The sequence below is a fragment of the Sesamum indicum genome, linkage group LG4 (genome assembly GCF_000512975.1).
Source record: "Sesamum indicum cultivar Zhongzhi No. 13 linkage group LG4, S_indicum_v1.0, whole genome shotgun sequence".
In the NCBI taxonomy this organism is placed as follows: Eukaryota; Viridiplantae; Streptophyta; class Magnoliopsida; order Lamiales; family Pedaliaceae; genus Sesamum; species Sesamum indicum.
In genome coordinates, this window is record NC_026148.1 from 701,945 (window position 1) to 723,665 (window position 21,721).

The 21,721-nt window shown below is 36.0% G+C and overlaps 4 protein-coding genes across 5 annotated transcripts in view; all 4 read left to right on the plus strand.

Moving 5' to 3' along the window:
* LOC105159713 (transcription factor bHLH48-like) lies at window positions 4,314–10,526 on the plus strand. Of its 2 annotated transcripts, none has more exons than XM_011076884.2 (8): window positions 4,314–4,686; window positions 4,969–5,515; window positions 5,717–5,851; window positions 5,959–6,024; window positions 8,106–8,174; window positions 8,732–8,803; window positions 9,686–9,896; window positions 10,141–10,526. In XM_011076884.2, exons 2-8 carry the CDS (start codon window positions 5,087–5,089, stop codon window positions 10,176–10,178), a joined length of 1,020 nt encoding a protein of 339 aa, XP_011075186.1. In that variant the 5' UTR covers window positions 4,314–4,686; window positions 4,969–5,086; the 3' UTR covers window positions 10,179–10,526. The 2 variants fall into 2 exon arrangements, with proteins under 2 accessions (XP_011075186.1, XP_020548912.1); XM_020693253.1 differs by having other exon boundaries at window positions 4,314–4,585.
* LOC105159714 (exo-poly-alpha-D-galacturonosidase) lies at window positions 11,247–13,460 on the plus strand. Its single transcript, XM_011076885.2, has 3 exons — window positions 11,247–11,865; window positions 12,304–12,635; window positions 12,765–13,460. Exons 1-3 carry the CDS (start codon window positions 11,255–11,257, stop codon window positions 13,250–13,252), a joined length of 1,431 nt encoding a protein of 476 aa, XP_011075187.2. The 5' UTR covers window positions 11,247–11,254; the 3' UTR covers window positions 13,253–13,460.
* Window positions 13,976–14,314, plus strand: LOC105159715. Its single transcript, XM_011076886.2, has one exon. It carries the CDS (start codon window positions 13,976–13,978, stop codon window positions 14,312–14,314), a length of 339 nt encoding a protein of 112 aa, XP_011075188.1.
* LOC105159716 overlaps window positions 18,078–21,721 on the plus strand; it is a 5,405-nt gene continuing 1,761 nt past the window's right edge. The window contains exons 1-5 of the mRNA XM_011076888.2: window positions 18,078–18,321; window positions 19,414–20,509; window positions 20,594–20,879; window positions 21,148–21,357; window positions 21,613–21,721. The exon at window positions 21,613–21,721 is cut by the window's right edge and continues 47 nt beyond it. Coding sequence (XP_011075190.1) covers window positions 19,437–20,509; window positions 20,594–20,879; window positions 21,148–21,357; window positions 21,613–21,721 — 1,678 coding nt within the window. The 5' untranslated portion in view covers window positions 18,078–18,321; window positions 19,414–19,436. The remainder of the gene's footprint in view (window positions 18,322–19,413; window positions 20,510–20,593; window positions 20,880–21,147; window positions 21,358–21,612) is intronic.

A 21,721-nucleotide genomic window follows, 5' to 3' on the forward strand; every position in this document is an offset into this window, starting at 1 on the left:
AAAATATTTTAATTTAAATTTCATTATATATATATATATATTTGACTGCACACAATAGCAAATGACATTTTTGGTCAATTTTTTTTTTTTTATCATTGTGAATGAGTAGTTATCAAACCTTAGATTAGGGAATCCTATGTAAATGGGCCTAAAAGCCCAACAACCATTGGGCTATATACAGTACTCACATGAGTGGGACATTAGGCCCACTACACTATGACTTTTCATGAGACATGATCTTTTCTTTTAATTCAAAGAAATTAAAGGCTATGGATTTTGTGGCCCTAATGTCATCATGCATTTGAATGAAAACAATATTTTAAAAGATTATTTTTTTTCAAAAAAAAAAAATAATGATGGATTCAAAAGAAATAATGAAATGATTGAGGTATTTTGAAAACTATTCACCTATATAAAATCATATTTTGTTCAAAATGGATATTTTACAATTATTGTTTAACTCTATGTGTAGAATTTCAAATTAAAGTATTCTCGACTAATAAAGATATTTTAAGTACGAATCGTACATTTAAGGGGAAAAAAATAGTTCATATTGTAAAGCATTCAATTTATAATTTTCAGCTCATTATATCATTCAATGCTTTCAGATCTAAAAATCGATTTAATATATTAATATTTCAAACTAACAATTACATTAAAAATAAAATAAAGAAACATCAAACTACCATAGAAATAGACATTATACAACATTCGTGGGACTGAAACTCACAACCTTTTTATTGTAATAGCTCGACTTTTATCAGTCAAGCAAGACATCATTACTTAAAACGTTCAACTTCTTTTACTTACACTTACCATATAAGTAATTTAAATTCGACCAAATTGCGTCGGGACTAAAATTTTTCCCCTATGCAGAGTTGTATTCTTTTTTAAGTCCTTCCCCATTAGTTTGGTAATAAAGCACTTTTCCTCTTGAGGTCCAACTAACTTCAACCATAGACTTAATAGTATTTAATCCCAATTAATTAGCTCATAAATGTAACATTTAATCTAATCCATGCCCTCTATGTGTAGTGTGGTCTATAGGGCATTAGGGCTTTTACTTGTACTAATTATGGTTCTTCCACATTTATTCCCCTCTCAATAATTGGCTACCTTTTTTTTTTTTATTTCTTAGATTTCCCAAGAATCATACAATAATTATTTAATTATTCAAATAGGATTAGAGGGAGTATTATTGATCTAGAATATTCATTTTTTTTAACCAAATCTATTCTCAATTATATTAGTCCTTTTGCATTTATATTACCAAATTGACAAGTGTCCCAAATGTGAAAATCTCATTTATAATGTTATCAAAATTCAAGAAAATATTGACAAATTTTGGGTGTGTTATTATTTTTTTGTATATTAAAAGGAATATATATTAAAGTACTAAGATATTCAAATTTTATTAAGAGTAGTACCAATATCAAGAAAAATATTTGAGGTGGGCTCAAATTGGGACACAAATTTCAATTGGGCCGACAATGTTGACAGATAGCACACAATTGGAGACTCACTATCATCAACAAGTTGAGAATGAAGAAAATGATTCAAAATTACCCCAATTGGAGACTCACTATCATCAACAAGTTGAGAATGAAGAAAATGATTCAAAATTCCCCCCCCCCCCCAAAAAAAAAATTATATTATGTGATGAGGGGCGCAATGGAGACACATACTCATTTATTCTTTCAATGTCGTTATGTCAGAAGTTGCCTGACAGGGATTCGGCGGATTGTTCGGTTTGAATGGCCTAATAGAGAATGGTCACGGGACGTTGAGTGGGCTGCAAGGAAATGGAGAGGAAAACATATGATTAACTTGGTTTATCGTGCACTCCTGGCTGCTTGCATTTACCACATTTGGAGGGAACGAAATTTGAGACGCTTTGAGCATACGGAGCGACCACCGAATATAATAGCCACCGTTATCGTGGAAGATATTAGATAGAGGATTATCAGTGTTAATTTATCTCGTTCTGTTAGTTCATGTGCGTTATATAGATTATGGCGTATCCCTTGGCCTGTCGAGGGAGAAACCACCAGTTGAGCACTGTTGTACTGTACGATCTTATTTTATTAATGAAACTTACATTTACCCAAAAAAAAGAAAAAGAAAAAAATCAATGAAATATAATGCCAATATTTGAATTTTTTTTAGGGGTGGTGTACGTAATAAATCAGTTTGAGTATGAATCTGACAAATATAAACACAAATTCTACATATAACATGGTATATTTTAATTACAATTATCCTAAATATTTATAGTTGGTCCAGTCGTCCGTACTGATACAAATACAGATAACGAAATCTCAATCTTTTAGGGTGTTCTCAGATCGACACTTCCTTCATCGGGTCATTAAGTTCAATAAAAAAATACACGAACCTCCATTCTACAATAGCATTTTCAGTTACACGGAGAGTATTTTTGTCTCTCAAAAACTTTTCTTATTTTACTTCATCAAAATTTTTTGACATTTTGATATTAAGAAATATGATGGAGATTCGATATTAATTATGAAGATAGTTACAAATTATTAAATATATATATATAGATACACGTGAATTATGTTTAAAAAAAATAATTACAAATATTATAAATGTCAAATCATATTTTGATAGTACATACCTAACCTAAGGTTATTTTTCAATTCATTTGTACGTGAAGGGAGGGGAAAGAATGGGTAAGTTTGTGTAAAATTTGCATAATATTTGGATTCGTTTTTTGAGTGTTTTGTAAAGATAGAGAGAGAAAAATAAAGATAAATAAGTGCGTTTTAGAGATAATATGTATGTTTAGATTTGTTTTTTAAGATAATTTAAAATAAATATTGTATGTTTAATGTTGTGTTTTGAGAGACACAAATTACTATTCATTGTCAAATAATGTCTCTTTTATATATATTTATGTATATATGTATATATATGTATGTAATTATGCTAAAACAGTTTAAAACACCTAGATAAGATATTTATGAATGATGACAAATATTGAGTATGTTTTGACTCGTCTCGGAGATAAATTGAAAATGAAAACAAACATAGTGCACAACTATGTCACAAGGAGGGGCTAAACAATCAAAACGACATTATCACGAGGGGTTTGACAATAAAATAGATCGTATTTCAAATTCGTAACATCGTGGTTTTATATTTATGCAAGAAAAATACAATTGAATAAAAAGGGTACTGCAGCAACTGTTGTCTGTATTTATAATTAGTATTCATTTATTATAAAATATAAAGCCTTATGTTAATAATCAAATTAATTTATAATATAAAGTTTCAAACTATTGAGAGGTTAATTAGTCTACAATTGAAGACATGCATCTACTCTTAACTTACACCTAACAAATAATATTATAATAATAACACAACTCAAAAAGTAATGATAAATAATAAAACTTCACTATTTAATCATCAATATTTCTTCAATAATTATTATGGCATGTAATTTAAATACAAGTTCATAATTTAAATTTTTATTTAATTACATGAAAAAGAAGAAAAATAAAATAAATAATTTATATTTTTAATTAATTTTAGATGTACATTAATAAGATATTATTGATGGAAATGAAATAGTCATCTTGTGAAAGTAAATTTGCTAAGAGAGTATTTTGGAAATAAAAAATAATTATTTTAATTCCTCAAGACTTAATAAATTAAAAAAATAATTAAATCAATTATAAGTAAAAAATAAATCTGTATAATATACGTATAACACCAACACGTAATATATAAGTACGGAGAAGATGTTTAAAAATATCAACAGAGTGCTTATAAATACTTATTTTAAGTGCTTATTAGCCTATTGCTGAAAATAAACTACAAGAGTGTTGTTGTTTCACGTTTTTTCTTCTGAATTATTTATTAAATTGATTTAAGTAAAAAATTATAGATAATTATCTACTAATTTCTGTAAATTATTAATAAAATTATAAAAATTAAGCTATTTTTACAAATATTCAAAGTTCAACTTTTTTTTCTTTTCCTTAGTGGTTGAGGATAAAATTGAAATCTCATGAACAAGTTCGATGTTGTGCGTTAGAGTCCCATCAGACGTGTGTGTATTTGTTTAATTTTTTATATAAATATTTATTTTATTTTATTTGAATTATTATAATTTATTTAAAGTCATATTGATATATAATTAAATTATTATAATTTATTTAAATCGTATAAATATATTAATTATTATTATTTTATTTACAATCATTAATGTGTTGATGGAATAGATGGGTATAAGCATAGGCACAAGCATAGGGAGGTGGAGTTGAATAGGGACCAAAAGCAAACGCTGCTTAGGCGAACTACAGCTTGGGATTTCTGATATAAATTGATAAATGAAAACGGCAAATTCCATTTTCACAGTGGCGCACTGCATAGAGAGAGAGAGAGAGAGAGAGAGAGAGAGAGTAGGCAGAGGAATAGAATTTGACCGCCATTCATATCTAAGCTTTCACACTCTACGCATCCACCGCTCCCGGAAAAAAGAAAAAAGAGAGCAAATAGCAAAACAAAGATAGTTGAAGCTGCAACTCCACTTTTTTCCTCCGCCATTGGAAAATTTTCTCATGTACCAGCTGATGCGAAATCCGCATTTCCTTCTTCTTCGCACTAGGGGATTTTCTGATATTTTTGATCGTTTTTCTGGTGTATTAAGTTTAAAACTGGCTGGTAATTGATTCGTTGAGCTTCTTTTAGGATTCTACAAGTTTTCTTGTTGGAGTTTCGGGAATAATGTTTAATGGCGTTGCAACAGAGTCCGGGTTCTTCGAATTTCGCCTTGATTCTGTCTCGTTTTGAGCTGTAGTTTGGTCAATTTCGACTTTATTTTCTCCTGATACTTCAAAAAGAAGCTCTGGATTTGGGGGAGAGATATTGATGTAAATTTGTGTTCAAGTTCTTTGAATTTCAACTCATTTGCGTTCATTTTGTGTTTATCTTTCCAATTTCTAGGCTGAATTCAGTTCGTTTTGCGCGTAACTTTGGTGAATATCGGGTTGCCTCTCTCTCTAAACCAAGCTCCCATTTTCGGAACCTCGATTTTCGAAGGAATTGCGCATCACGATTGACTATGGAACCCAAAGCTGAAGCAACTCAACCGCATTTTAGATCCGGAGAAATGGGGTTTGGATTAGACGAAATCCACAGCCTAATCTCTGGTCCACCGGAAACCGGCAGAAACTCATTCACGGCGCTTCTCGAACTCCCGCCGCCTCAAGCAGTGCAGCTCTTAGTCAAAGAAGATTTTCCGGCTAAACATCTACCCCCGCCAATTTTTCCTTCCAACATTGGTCTCATTGACCGAGCGTCAAAGCGTTCCTTCTTCGCTTCAGCTGACAACCCGCCGGCGAGCAATACAATTTTGTTGGCTTCAAGCTCGATGAAGGTTGAGATAGTGAAGCAAGAGCCAACGGACTCGCAACCTCACCCGAATTCTGCTTCACCGGCGGTTTCAGATCAGAGTCCAAAGTCCGGCAAGCGAAAGGAGAGAGAGAAGAAGGTAATTTCACGCCCTTTCACTATGTTTCTCGTAATGGTTGTAATAAAACTGTATCAAGCGCCAAAGCGCAATAGTTCCAGGGTGAGGCCGAGCCTTCTTGAAATCAAGTTTAAAAACCCAGTAATAAAAAATGATTATCAATACGCAAACTTATCTTTTCTCTTGATGCAGTTGTATAATTATCATGGATTTCTTTCCCAGGTCAAAGAATCGAATAAAAAGAGCAAAAAAGTGGTAGCGAATGAAGCTTCTGAAGACGGTGGCAAGAAGCTGCCATACGTTCATGTCAGAGCTCGCCGAGGCCAAGCCACTGACAGCCACAGCTTAGCTGAAAGGGTAATTATCTTGATCGCATTCTTAATCTCTTATTCATCTCCTTAATCATGATTATTGCGCTTAGATTGTGATTAAGTTTGTAATGCTAAAAGTGACTTCTTATACAGGCAAGGCGAGAGAAGATTAATGCCAGAATGAAGCTATTACAGGAGCTGGTCCCAGGATGCAACAAGGTCAGCTGTCAAACGCTGTCGTTTCTTCGATATAACTAATCCCTCCGGGTTAACTGTTATAATAATTGCTTTTTGTTAAAGTTAGTGGGAATGATTAGATTTTGCATTACGTGAGGAGAAAGGTCTTTTTTTCTCTTGATTACGAGTGCCTTTTTTCTTATGACGTTCATTAGATTATGCTTTTTGTTTGTAGTTTGGTTTTTAATCAAGTGATTAGTGATAATAATTGGAGGGTCGCTGTCAACTTTTGCATTGGGGAAAAGAAAGAAAAAGCTGATGGCTTTTGCACCAAGAAAAGTAGCGGACATCTGTTGAAGTGTCCCTCTCTTAATTCTTGCATTGTGTTTACACCTTTTTGGCCTTTTTGCTTTAGTTCGTTATCAGTCGTTTCTGAGGCCATTGTTGTCATTTACTGAACAAACATTATCCTTTCCAGTTTTCCTCCTTGCCATTGTTGTTATTGACTGAACAGCATTATCTTTTGGCTTGCTCATGATATTTGGTATCTAATCCAAAATAGCTGTTAATGACTATAGTAGATGACTCTTCTTTTTACTTGGATTGTGTTAGATCATAATGTTTACGGTATTTGGTCTTAGAAGAGGGTCAGAGTGGTGGTTAAAGAGGTAGGTTGGAGTTAGGTCATAAGTTTTGGAGTTGGGCCCAGAATAGAAAACAAATGCATATAATTGTTTAGTCTAGGAAAAAATGTTAATCTTGTGCAAGCCTCAGCATTAACACGCTGGAAGTATTGCATGTTATGTCTAGCTAATAGTAGAGGACTGAATAAGATGTAATTTTGTTGTGAACTAAAGCTTCTTGGAAACTAATGGAGCCAGCCAATTTGGTTGGGCTTCAGTTCTGGATATTTTTCGTTAATCAGAATTTTCTTTTACTCTTCTCTTTCTGTTTTCTTCTGAAGATTTGTTTGGGTGTTCTCCGGATTGAATATTAAGGAGTTGAATAGGCGAAGCATTAACACACTGGATTTTTATTGTGCCCAATGGAAATAAAGAATAGTAGGAGTTAATAGTAATCGGGGTAAGAGAGTATGGATCACTTGAGACAGCTTGGACCAGACTTTCATTACTAAGAGTTAAAATTTGACAAGAACGAATGATGCAAAGATGAGGATTTGAGAATCAGAGCAGAGTAGTGCTAGAGGTGAAATTTTTTTTTCCCTTTCTATCATCAATGACGACTTTGGAGGTAGTCGTGCCAAACCTATTTAAACATCAAGAAGGGCTAGTGAAATAATTGCTGTCAGATTTGGTTTGCACCATTATGGTTGTTTTATGGCTTTCATTTGCCATAGAATTACCTATATATGGTCCTCACTCCAGTGTACTATGCTTGAGAAAGGTACACTTACCAGAAGTATTGCTACATAATTGCTCTCTTCAGCTGGTCCCCTATTATGTATTTAAACTTTTCCAATTTGGACCTTTTGTTCCGTGTTATTGTTCAAAGAAACTAACTGCCAGGGCTACGGGCCAATGGAAATGGTAATCTGCATCTAATTCTTGTACCACAGTGCTTATTGCCAAAATCTGATTTTCTTAAGTGATCATTTGTGAAATCAACTTCTGACATCTTCGGTCTTGGTACAACTGTCTTTGTTTTTTTTAAATAAAAAAACCTTGCTCCATTTAATAAACTGTTATAAACTTGAAAATTGTTGTTTTGTTGGTAATTAGGAGATATAAGTAATTAGGATGATGTTGTTGATGTACATGCTACAAACTTTTTTCATCAAGTGCTGAAGCATGGCAGCTGGTGGAAGGTACAAGTTCACAACTTGCTTGACATGTAGTTAACTGACAAAGTTGATGACCACAAGAAAAAGGGTAGAAGGGAAGAGTTGTTGCCAAAAAAGTTTGCAAGTAAGGATAAGAGAAATGTAAGAGACATGGTTAAAAAGGGGCAAGTTGTAAAATCATTTCTTTGATGATTAATGCAGTGCAGGAGATTTCTTTTGCCATCTCCACCTTTCTTTCTTGGATATATTTTTTTCGCCATGCTAAAGAAATCAGTGTAATATGCCCAGGTAAAATAACTTTGTTTTCTTGTCTCCTCTACAGATTTCAGGTACTGCAATGGTGTTGGATGAGATAATTAATCATGTTCAGGCACTTCAACGTCAAGTGGAGGTCAGACTCAGTATAATGTGGCCTCTTCCCGTGATATTAGATCAATTTCTTGGCTGTACTGGAGTGTGTCTAATATTAGGTGGAATATTTGGGAACAAAATGATGATCTCATGAGATACATTTGAATAACTATAAGAATTTAAATTTATTTAAGTTAAATCTAGTAGAGATTAAGGTGATTAATGTTTCAGAAATGAATTTCGGCATAGGAAAGTGCTTGTTATATACTTGCTTAAACTTTGCAAAGATTCCAATGTGAAAAACTGAATCTCTCATTACAGGAACAAGAAGGTAAATAATAATAATTTGCCTTTGCCAAGACTGAAATGACGAAAATTGGATTTCTCATACATTTGAGCACTGATATCACTTTGACCGCTATTTTATAGATCATAGATTCTAAACAAACAGATAATTTTATAATCAATAGAAGTTCAGAATACTAATGGAATCCTATATGTATAACAAAAGAAGTTCAAGACTTGAGTAATTCGTTATTGTGTACTCTTTTTATTCTTTTATTGCCTCAGCTGACTGACGCCATTTCTTGACACCAGTTTTTATCCATGCGACTTGCTGCTGTTAACCCAAGAATTGATTTCAACCTCGACGCACTCTTGGCTGCTGAAGTAAGTATCAATGAACTTGTAAGATTTTGTTCAATATGATGGACAAATAAAGCTAAATAGTTTAGTGCTAGATATTATGTCTAATCCATATATGCCTAATTATTGATAATATAACTGCTAAAAACTATATTGATAACCATCTGATGTGGTCTATGTTGGCACCTTAAATTTGTTCCTCCAACTTTAAACATTGTTCATCATCTATTAGCAGTGACCTTTCATGCATTTCCTACTTCTTTTTCTTCTTAATACTCGTTGTTTCATGGGCTGGGAAAAAGTAGGGGATGGTCGTAGGGCGTCATTGTCACTCTTAATTTATGAGTGGATGTTTGATTAGTAAGGGTAACAATTTTGCTGCCTTTGATAGCAGAACTAGTGGTTTCTGGACATCCCATGAGACTTACCGCCTGAGCTCATTGCCTGCTGCAGCTGGAAAATGTGAATCAGCTCAAAAAGATTACCTTTTTATCTTACTGCAATAGTTACTTTCTCCTTCAACCAAATAATATTGACCTTGAGACTCATGGCTCTCTCATTAAAATTACGACAAGTTAAGATGGGAAGATGTGCTCTGATGAATCCGTGCTGATTCTTCCTGTTGTATCCAAACCTTGTATTCTATTGCCTTGGAAGCGGTACTATAATCATATTCATATGGAATATATAATTATTCTGCCAGAAATGACCCTTATTCCTTAGCACTCAAGATTATCTCTTGAGTTTATTGTAATTGAAATTTTAGGTGCCACTAAACTTGTTAATAAGCTGCTTCATTGCCAGTGAAATCAGGATGGCCTCGAGTTAATATTTAGAATTTTCTAGTAAACATATGTACAGAAGGTATTTGTCTGTTTATCTTCTCACATTTTAATATTAACGTAGAGTGGATCCTCAATTGATAATGACTACATGGGCATGTTTACTCCAACCATCTGGCCCGAAGGACAAATCAATGGGAACAGACAACTAGAATATCAACAGCTGTGGCAAGGAGATGAGCTTCGTCAGCCTGGCTGGAGTAGGGAAGAAGACACCCCTAATTTCATCACTCCTGAGACCTCGCATTTAAGCTACGACTCTTCAGCAAATTCAGGTAAAAGTTACAGCTCAATGACGAATCAGTTTCCTTCATCCCTTTCTACATTTCTTTGGATGGACAATTACGCTTCAGCATGAATATTGTTGAAAAAAAAAGAACTACTTTTGGTAGTCCTGGATGTGTTTCTCACACTTAAACATGTAAAATCTCTGCAAGACAGAAGGTTCATAAACAACTTCAAAATGCTTGAGATGAACTTTCAAATTTAGACTAATTTTACCTTATTGTGTTGGTACAGCGCCTCTGCACTCGAGTCAGCTGAAAATGGAGCTCTGAAGGAGGTCAAGAGGTCCACGGTAGCTAGGTTTGTATATATATATATATATTTGGCTATATATCTATATATGAGTAATAGATATAAATAGAGGTTATTTCAGCATTGAGCTTGGATTTCCATGTATGCCATTATAGTTAGTTGGAAATCCTTGTTACATTTATCTTAGCGAGAGAGAGAGAGAGAGAGATTTAGTTTGTTATATAAAAAGATATGGTCCATTCTACTACACTACTACTAACTTAAAAGAGTTATTCAGTCACGTATCAGGTGAGTGAGTGATTCAATTTGAGGGTGTTAACTCCGAAGATTTCTTATAACTACATTACAATTCCAGCTTTTCTCTTGCATTCTCTGTTTGTTTTTGTTGGGTTTTTTTTTCCTTGTCTTTTCAGCTAAAGGTATTTGTCCTTCATCTTTCTTATTGCTGTTTGCCCTTACACTTCCTTTTCAATTGAAAATTTCATGCTAACTCTAATTTGAAAATTCTATCTTCCCTTATTATTGAAAATTTCTCACATGCTACTATTCACATAATTTAAAATTTTAATCTCGCACCACCCTTGCTTGCTTCTTCATTAAAAATTAACTTACCACATGTGAGAAATCCCAGTGAATCCCATACACATCCCAAGTTAGATTAAAAAAATTCACTTTTTTTCTTTTAGTACCAAGAGATTCAATAAATTATTCAAATTAAAAAATTATTTTAATACATTTATAATTTAAATGAATGAATGCGATCCAACAGTATTTAAAAAAAAAAAAAAGGAAATTATTCTGCAAGTATATATATATATATATATATATATTATGTTGGTAGAATTCGAATTTACAATCTCAATTTTATCAAATAAGATTTTGAAGCTTGAAGCAACAACCTTAACCTTATTAATCAAGCAATTCATGACAAAAAAATAAAAAAAAAAGAAAGAAAGAAAAGAAAAAGAAAAATTTTGTTTCTTCTGAATCACATTTGAAGTATCAAACACTATTAACAAAAAACAACCCCAAGTTGAATGCAAGTCTTATTAATTCATATTTCTAACTTTGAATGTTTTTCCTAAAAGAAGTAGACATGATGAGATCAAAGTTTACCCTTTTCCACATCCAATCACTTCTTCTTCTTCTACCTCTCACTCTCCTCCCATCCCACTCCGCCACCTCACCCTTCCTCTTCCTCTCGTCCGATCTCCCCCTCTCCCTCTCCGTCGCTGACTACGGCGCCACCGCCACTGGCCGCCACTACGACACCGCTGCTATTCAGTCCGCCATCGACGATTGCGCCTCCGCCTTCTCTCTTCAACACCGTCCCTGCCAGGTCAACTTCCCTCCCGGCAAGTACCTGACCGCCACTTTACATCTGAAATCCGGCGTCTTACTCAACATATCAAGGAATGCTACCATCCTCGGGGGGACTAAACTGGAAGACTATCCCGAGAAGCAGGAGAAATGGTACGTGGTGGTGGCGGAGAATGCGGAGGAGGTGGGGATCACCGGCGGCGGGGAGATCAACGGGCAGGGGTTGGAGTTTGTGAAGAGATTCGATGAGAGGAAGAATGTGATGGTGAGCTGGAATGAGACTGGGGCGTGCTTGGGTGATGAGTGTAGGCCGCGGTTGGTGGGGTTTATTGGCTGCAAGAATGTGAGGATCTGGGATGTGAGCTTCAATCAGCCAGCTTACTGGTGGTACGTTGTGCTTGCCTGTTTGTTCCTGATAGCCGTTATCGTTAAGATCGTTTCTTTTCTGATTGGTCGTTCTGGATAGGGTTTGCTTGATTGACTTGATTTTGCAAAAGGTGTCCTCCCATTTTCTATATTTGCTTATTCGTCCCTAATTGTTTATTTGGATGAATTGTAGAATGGTCTTTGGACCAATTATGACAGTTCTGAAATATCTCAATACAAGATCGTGTAGGTTGAATCACGGATGAATCTGAAGGCAATTCTTGCATCTAGTGAACTCATTCGATTGCGAAGAAACATGTGGTGGATGAACATTTGTTATGTATGCAAAAGATTGACAATCAAACTTTAATACTACTCTTTGTATTTCACTGAAAATCTTGTCTTGTTTCAATAATGGTTCGGCATCTAACAGAGAACACATTATGTGGGAGATTGCAGCTTGCACATTGTCCGGTGTCGGAACACATCGATTCATGACATTTCAATCTATGGGGACTTCAATACACCTAACAATGACGGCATAGATATTGAGGATTCAAACAATACACTCATAACAAGATGCACCATAGACACGGGAGATGATGCTATATGTCCCAAGACATATACCGGTCCCATATACAATCTTACTGCAACCAGCTGCTGGATTAAAACAAAGTCTTCAGCAATCAAATTTGGGAGTGCTAGTTGGTATGCTTTCAAAGGGTTGCTATTCGATAATATAACCATTGTTGAATCTCATAGAGGACTCGGGTTGCAAATACGAGATGGAGGTAAAGAAATCAACTGCTTCACATTCTTTTGTCATCAACTCTTGCATGCTCCTCTTGGCGACTAAGTGACTAATAAATCAACACTTACCGATAAATGCCCTCTTATGTATGGACTGGTGACCTGTGCAGGGAATGTTAGTGACATTACCTTTTCGAACATTAATATCAGCACGAGATACTATGATCCATCATGGTGGGGTAGAGCGGAACCGATTTATATCACAACCTGCCCAAGAGACAACAACTCCACAGCTGGTTCCATCTCCAATCTGCAATTCATAAACATCACAGCTACTTCTGAAAATGGTGTGTTCTTATCAGGATCAAAAGGTGGAGTTCTGAGGAATTTGAAGTTTCTCAATGTGAACCTTACCTACAAAAGATGGACAAACTACGTGGACGGACTCGTGGACTACAGACCAGGGTGCCAAGGGCTTGTGAATCACAGCACAGCCGGATTCATGATGGAGCACATTGATGGCTTGGAGGTTGAAAACGTGAACATGAGATGGGCTGAGGAGAAGACGCAGCTGTGGAATAACCCTCTCGATTTTCGGCCTTCGACTGTGAACAATATTTCATTGCTGAATTTCCATTCTGGACTGTACAAACAATGATGATTGGAATAAGGATGTCTGAGTCGAGCGTTGTCTGAATCTGACTTAAACATGTCATGTAATGAGAAGTCATAACCCTCAGGAGCTCATGTCTCAGAGCCAAAATGTGGAGAAATCATGATTTGCTTGGATCCAAAAGTTCTGTAATCCCATTTCTAAAATACAGTGAATGTTATCAATAAAAGCAATTTCGAATTTTCTATTTATACATGTCGTAAAATTCAAATTTATCTTTTTAACTCATCCATTTCATTCAATAAAATTTGATGATAATAATAATTTCAACCTATTTCAATAAACTTATCAAAATACTCCTCAAATTTTTTCAACTTTTGACACTTTTATATTTTTGAAACCATTAAGCCATGATTGATAACCATTTGTCAATAAAAATATTAATTATTGATAATTTTAAATATTTTTATACAACACATCGAATTTGTCGTGCTATGCGAGTTGGAGGTTAAAAGGATAGCTAGAAACCTACAACAGCCTCCAAATGGTAATTTGACTAACATGACATTAACAATAAGGGGACAAAATGCAATTTGTCAAACTTTCTAGGTGGTCAACTGCTATTCTCTCAAACTCCAAGGACCAATAGCAAATACACCACTTTTGCGACGACGTCGCAGAACCCCTGCCCAATCTCGGATCCAAAACCAACCCAAACACAAATATACACCCTCTCTTCACTTCTCTTTCGCTCTGTCTACACCAAAAATGCCGTCGTTTAAGCCCTTCGCTACCGCGGCCAACACTCTCCGGGCCCGCCTCAGGCCGTCCCTTCGCACCCGTGGAGGCGGAGGTGATGGGCCGAGCCGTTGGACCAGTCCAGGCCACGAGGAACGGCCCAAGGGTTTTGCCTTCAGTCGTACGCCGCCGCCGCCTGGAGAGTCTCGGAAGTGGGAAGACTGGGAGCTGCCGTGCTATGTTACTAGCTTCCTTACTATTGTCATCCTTGGAGTGGGCCTCAATGCTAAGCCCGATCTCACGATTGAGACCTGGGCACACCAGAAAGCCCTCGAACGGCTCGAATTGGACTCGGACCCGGCCCGTTGAGTCTGATTGGAGGAGGTATCTTCGATTTACTAGGGCGTGGTGCTTTTCTTTTCCGTTTTCCTCTCGTGGTATCTTCACATGGGCGAGGCCCTTCGTTTTGAATTATCAGACCTTGTGTAGTGAACGGTTTGAAGAAATAAACGAAATTCACTGACTTGTTTCCATCTTTGGGATTTGAACTATGTTGTTCCGAATGTCTATTAATATAGTGAGATTTTCAGGATGTTACAATTACTACAGGTTAAATTAATATTATGTTTTATGTGCATCAGAACTAAAGGTTGCCCCAGGTTGGAGTAAGGAGTTCATTTGCCTTTGTGGGTTGAATAAACTTCTAATGATTCAACCTTATGCATTTTCATAAATTCGAAGTTTTGGATTGGCCAGATTCTGTTAGTATTTTTGAACTGATGAAATTTGAAGTACTTGTTTCATTCAGATTTTTATTTTCATAATGCTGTCTAGCTGATGGTAATTATTGAAATTAGGTTTTAATTGAAATATTGAATGCAATTTAAATGATTCCATGTCAATTAACTCTGTCGAAATATTTTGTAGTTCCCATCTGCTGCAACATGTACTGATACCCTGTTGATTGGGATCATTCATTATCTTTTTTAAACAAGAATGTTTGGTTCTCCCAATTTTTACAGGCTAATGATGTCTAGTTCTGTTAATGGTATAGAACTTGGTTAAGGATTTAAGACATACTATGGTTTTGAGCTTAATATATAACTACTGATACTAAAGGAGGATTATCTCTCAAGATGAATTACCAAATTGCTATGAACTGTGTGGTTGCTCTGATGTGAATAATGTGTTTGTTATGAGGAAGGCCTTGATGAAGGCAACTTTTAGCGTGTGATTTTGCTCGACTGTTGTAACGTTGACGGTTGATCAACAATACTTGCCATCATTTCAAGACATGCAGCATCTGTAGCTGTTATATTATAACAAAGTATTTGCAAAAAACATTTACTCTCTAATGGATAACTGATTGGAAAACAAACAGGGAGAAGAAGAGATAGAATTGCTTTCTTGAATTCTTAATGATAGTTCTGCGATTCATACTTTGCAGATTTTAGCTTATCACCATCGCATTAATATAACATCAAATGAACTAATAGCTGGGGAATATAGTCTATTGGTTTGGTAGTTGAACAGAGCAACATTCAGTGGTGGACTTGACCTTTGTTGTCAAAGGTACCTGTCGATATTGTTTTATGAGGATATAAGACTGCTGGACCTTGTCTGCTTGTCCTGTTGGTCCTGTCTGGCTCCAAATAGATGAATATAGAAATTCTATATGGTCATTATGTTTATCTCTAGGTTGTGTGAGGATGGTCTGGAGCATCTTCATTTTGCCTTCACCTCTAATTTCCTGGTTCTTCATTGTTGCCTTTCGAAGATTTGCAGCATCCTTAGTTGATACTATGTCTCCAAGGACTTATGGAAGCTGATTACATACACCAAAAGCTGTGTTATTGCAGGGTATTTGCCCGTGATTCTCTCTGTTTAATCTCCTAGGTTGGAGCAACTTAGAGTAAAGTAGATTATAACTTTTAAAACACTTGTTAAGAGGGTATTATAGATATACCTTTATTGTGTATTATAGCCTCCTTGTTGAGTTGGAAAACCAGGGAGGGTTGAAATTTCAGCCCATCTCTTTGAAGAAAATGAAATGTGAAAATTTGTAGCCTTGGATTTGTGTTGCTCTTTTTTTCCTTCTAAATTTTAGTGCTATTTTAGGAAAATAAAGAGTATTCTCCAGCTTTCTAATAAGCATTAGTTGTTCAAAGTTAAAAGAATCTGATAAACATGAAAGGGCAACATCTCTTGGAATTGTGTGAGAGTGTAGTAGCTGACTCTGACAGGGGAATCTTTACATGTAAGATGAGAAGATACAGGATAAGGAATCGGCCGTGTAATAGAGCTAGTAGCAAAAGAGAATTAGAGAAACCAAGAGATGGCGGAGAGCGACGTGAAAACATATTAGTCATACGAGGTCAAGACGACAATGTTTGATGTGGAAATAAGGCTCTGTTTTAGTAGAGACCAAAATGCGATATCCCTGGGCCGCCCAAAGAGCCATGTCGTTTATCAGAAGCTGGCCACAGCCTGTTATTGACTATACGAGAATGTGATTGTCCCAGCTTTGAGTAGTGCCTTTTGGTAATGCATGGCAAGTCCATCAACGTTTTCTGCAATGGTGTTATGATGTTGACGGTATGGTACCCACACACTGGATCCCACCCAGACAGATATTGATTTTGCTGAAATTCAAAGATAAGATCTGTATCAGATGTAGTGGAATCAATACCACTACATGGCAAGTAAAATAATTATGCGATGTAATTGATGTACAATAACACTGAAATATTATTAGTCACATGATAAGTGTATATGTTATATAAGTAATTGGGTCTGAATAAATGAAACTTTTTCCTTGATTAGAATAGTTGGTTGAGGAGGATATAATTAGTCATTGTGCGGTTTATTTCTGATCATGAAACATGAGTAATATTTTAATCAATTATGATTTCAAAAATGAATTGTAATTAAAAAAGGAATAATGGGGAGGCAGATCTGAGAACTTGAGGATCACATATATAGTTGTGGAATCTTGAGGGTGAAGTCTGAGAGTGAGAGTAATGGGGGCATATGTTGTTGGGATGATGAGTAGCAGCCATGCCGAAGCTTCCTTCACCTTCAAGTATCAAAGGATATGGCACGTTCATCAAGCTTAAAATATATCAAAAATCTTGAATATCCCATCCCAAGTGCTGATGGGTTGTTTGTGGAATCACACTAAGGTGGGGTTGGGGACAAGAAAAATCTTTGGTTTTTATTGTTGGATCAATCCTTTTATTTATACTCCTCCCTTCCCTTTCTGTATAAACATTGGATTCTCTTCACTAGATCCAACCCATTTCCTACTCTTTAAGAAGATGGGCTTAAACTCTAATATGTAAGGATCTAATATTACTATTGTACCATTTTAATATTTGTACTTCACCTGAAATTTTATAATTTTAAAAATAAAATATGTAGGGTTCCATAATCTGGTGTGAAAATGTGGAATAATATCAACATTGTATGGTATTATTAATGTGTGGTAGAGTTCCATAATCCATACGTTTGATACTTTTACTTGTATTTTGTACAAAAAAATGAAAAAAGAAAAAAATTCAGGAAGCTGAAAATTGGAGGCCACTAATTATGTAGGGTACAAGCTATTCCATTGTGCATCCATCCCCACGTCATCATGGGCTAAATAATGAAATGAAATGATCCCACATTATTATTAATATATGAAAAGAATAGTACTACTGCTCTATCATCATTAACCCTTCAATGTAATAAGAGATGGGATAGAATTTGTTTGCACAACTCTCCTCTTCTTATTACAAATTCCAATAAAAAATCATAAGAGAGAAGGATGGGTGTGGTGTGGTGTCGGTGATGGTTGGGGTTCATGTGAAAATAGATACATACCACGCTTGACTGCACTGCACCCTCACTATTAAGTCTTCACTTTCTTATGTCTTTTTCACCCCCTCCCTCCCTTTTTATTTATAATAATTGAACCACAGCAATGCAAAAATTGGGGGAGGGGGAGGGGAACGCGTAACGTAACCGGGATCTCCCGGTTGCTGTCCCCCACCGACACATTTAACCGGTCACCGGGGGCAGACACAAAAACAAAAAAGAGGTTTTTAAAATGGATCCCTCTCCCGCACTCCTCTAGCAGTAGGCAGTAACAAAACCTCTCTCGCCCCCACCCTCCGCCCTTCCTACATTTATATATATATATATATATATATTTATCACTACTCTACGTATACTTTGTATATCTTTCACATGTTGATGCACGGAAAGCTACTCTTTCTCAGCTTTTAGAGAGAGAGAGAAAAAAAAGAGAGGATTTGGTTGATGCGAGTGGAGTGGGAGAAGCTTCTTCAATCTCTCCAGCTTCAACTTCGATGCTGCTATCCGGAAAAGCTGTGGTACAATTCTGCAATACACTTTTTACTGCTCTTGCTTTCTTTTGTTTTTGAAACTTTTGAGTATAAAGCTCTTTCGCTACTCTCCATGTACTTTCTCCTGCTCTGTTTTCTGTAACCTTTGTTTTCCATTCTTGGATCTTGTTGTTTTCGAAATCTCATCATTTTTTACCCGCCGCCTTTTTATTCTATTTTCTCTGTTGTGGTATTTACCGAGGATGTTAGTTTCCTGATTGTGAATTTTTTTTTTAGTGTTTAATGTTTTTTGTATGGCGGTTGAGTTTGTATTCGGAAATCGTGCATTTCCAAAGTGACAGTTACTGTCATTATTTCTGTAACCGTCGACATTCATCACTCATTTGCGTGCCTTAATTTACGCTTTAATTCTATTTGCACGGGTGATGTCAATGCATTTTTAGTGAAAAGAATTAAAGCTGGAATTAATTATTTTCTGGCATATTCTGTGAGATGATGTGCATTTGCTGAACTGAATTGAGTGAGCAAATTTTCTCTGGTTCTTCTCTTCTTCTTTTTTTTCTTCCCTTCTTTTTCCTGTAAGATCTTCTTCTTTGCTTTTATTTGATGCCTTGTGGTTATGTTATCATGTGGAGATCATTGGTTTATATAGTTTCCAGTCTCACTTTTTGGTTGATAAGTGTGGCTGTCATCTATTTCCTTCACCCGTTGGTATGAATCATATTCTTAAACTTGTAGGTTTTTATGGTTCTCTTTCGTTTTACTTTTTCCTTTTTCTATAAAATCTGGTTTAGCGTAGATCTGTATGAAAATGACAGATTTGTTAATTTCTCCTGTTAAAGACTGGAATTTGATTACTTCTCCTACTTCTCTAGTGGAATCGAAATTGAAGTTAATTTACCAACATTACGAAGGCATCATGCTTTTTTCTCTTGAATTAACCCATAGTAATAAAGAGTGTTTTCAACTGAAATATACAGAATCGCTATTATGTTCACCAGTAGAAATAGAGACATTGTTCAATTATATGGTAACAATGTTTTTGTGATCTAAAGTGGTGCTCCTTAAGTGATCAACTGTTGTGCTTCTCTCACTGACTGGTCCTTTGTTGTTATTCAGTGAAAAGGGGGGGAACATTGAGTATGAAGGACACTGACAGAAGAAGGGGTCCAAACAACAAAGAAAAGAACCGCCCTGCAAGACCTGATACAAGGGATCGTAGGCTGCAAGAAAAGAATGGTGGCAAAAACTTGAAAGCAAAAGAGATTGATGCCAAACCTTCATCTGATAAACTGAACACCAGTACAGTAGTAAGTGATTTAAGAACCAGTGCTACAGAGCCCTCGGAAGTTTATGAAAGTATGGTCATAGATTATGTGGATGATGGATACAGGTCTGAGGAAGCATTTCACAGTACCAAAACACTTAAAATGGATGAGAAACAAGGCAATGAAAAATTTAATGATAACTCTAGTGATATGGAGATTGCGGATGAATCTGATGCTGAGACTACAAATGATTCTGTTTCTTCTCATGGAGGTTCACAAACAGCTGATGAGGAGAAAACAGAAAAAGTTGCCAGGGTTACCAAAAAGCATGCCAAGAATCACCCCTCTGATGGCTATTCTCAGTCATCAAGATCAAGATCCGAAAGAAAAACTAATAATCTACAGATCAAAGTACCCAAAGACACACCGAAGAAAGGGGCTAAACCTGAAAAAGGGCTTTCTAAGTCAACAGCCAAGAGTTCATCGGATAATTTAAGAAACATGAAAGTTCATCCAAAACCTGTATCAGATTCCTCAGAAGGTGCCGATTGCCAACCACTTGAACAGGACAAAGGGGTCGATATCCTGGATGAGGCTTCTAATGGTGCTCATAGTGTGTGCAGTGATGACGAAGAAGTCAATACTGAGCAAAATAACAATCAGGGAGACAAGGCTGCAACAGATCAAAAGATTGAGGAACTGGAAACCAGGATTCAGAATCTTGAAAGTGAACTGAGAGAAGTCGCAGCTCTTGAAATTGCACTCTATTCTGTGGCACCTGAGCATGGTAGCTCCTCACACAAGGTGCACACACCTGCCAGGCGCCTCTCTAGACTCTATATTTATGCTTGCAAACACTGGTCCCAAGACAAGCGAGCTACTGTTGCTAAAAATACTGTGTCTGGACTTGTTTTAGTTTCCAAGTCATGCGGCAGTGATGTTTCCAGGTTAGTAGAAGCAGCTTCTTTTAGTAGGCATGTATTGTAACGAAGTTGAAAACTCCTGAATCTCCTGTATTTCCTTTTTATTAGGTTGACCTTTTGGTTATCAAACACTGTTGTTCTGAGGGAAATTATAACTCAAGCATTTGGGAGTTCCTGCAACTCCAATGCTCTAGCAAAAGTATTTGAGTCCAATGGATGTGAAACAAAGTCTCCACCTGTTAAATTGAAGAATAGCAGCGGGAGTAGACAACTGAATAAGCAGGGTTTGTTACAGTTCATTGATGATTGGCAAGAAACAAGAACGTTCACGGCTGCTTTGGGGAAAGTTGAGGCCTGGATTTTCTCACGGATAGTTGAATCGATATGGTGGCAGGTAATTACTTTGTGGTCTGCATACACAACCTAAATATTGACATTTTAAGATATTTAATCAGTCGATGGACTACAGATGTATTATCCCAATTGGAGTTGTTACGTTGCTGTTATATTTCAATGCTGCTTGTAATATGAAATGAATACCCAGACACTTATCTAAAGACAGTGGCCTCAACTGATTGTCACTTATTTTATGGTATCAGATTTCATGTATATGGCTTGCTGCTCCTTTTAAACTTTTTATTTTGACTATTCTTTTGATTCAGACTCTGACGCCTAATATGCAATCACCTATTGGTGATTCCACTACAAACAAAGGTGCTGAAAGGTTATTGGGTCCAGCCCTTGGTGACCACAGACAAGGAAACTTTTCCATTAACCTTTGGAAAAATGCCTTTCATGATGCTTTCAAGAGGCTTTGTCCTGTTCGAGCTGGGGGGCATGAATGTGGTTGCTTGCCTGTCTTGGCAAGGAAGGTGTGTAAACATAATGCCATTATTCTCCTTTTCCAACTTCCTATACATATGGGTGTTTAATGTGCGTGCATTTGACGGGTTGAAATGTGAAAATGTCGATTTACAATTTAGCATAAGTCTAGGCTTCTTTTTTTGCTTTTCTTTAAAATTTAATGATTTAAAAGAAATATCTACTTTTACTTTGCTGTTTTCAATAATTCAGTGGTACATGCAATAGAAGTTGTAATGTCTAATCAGATGTATGCATTTTATTAGGTGATGGAACAATGTATTGGGAGGCTAGATGTGGCCATGTTCAATGCTATTCTCCGTGAGTCAGCCCATGAGATCCCTACTGATCCCGTATCCGATCCAATTGTGGACT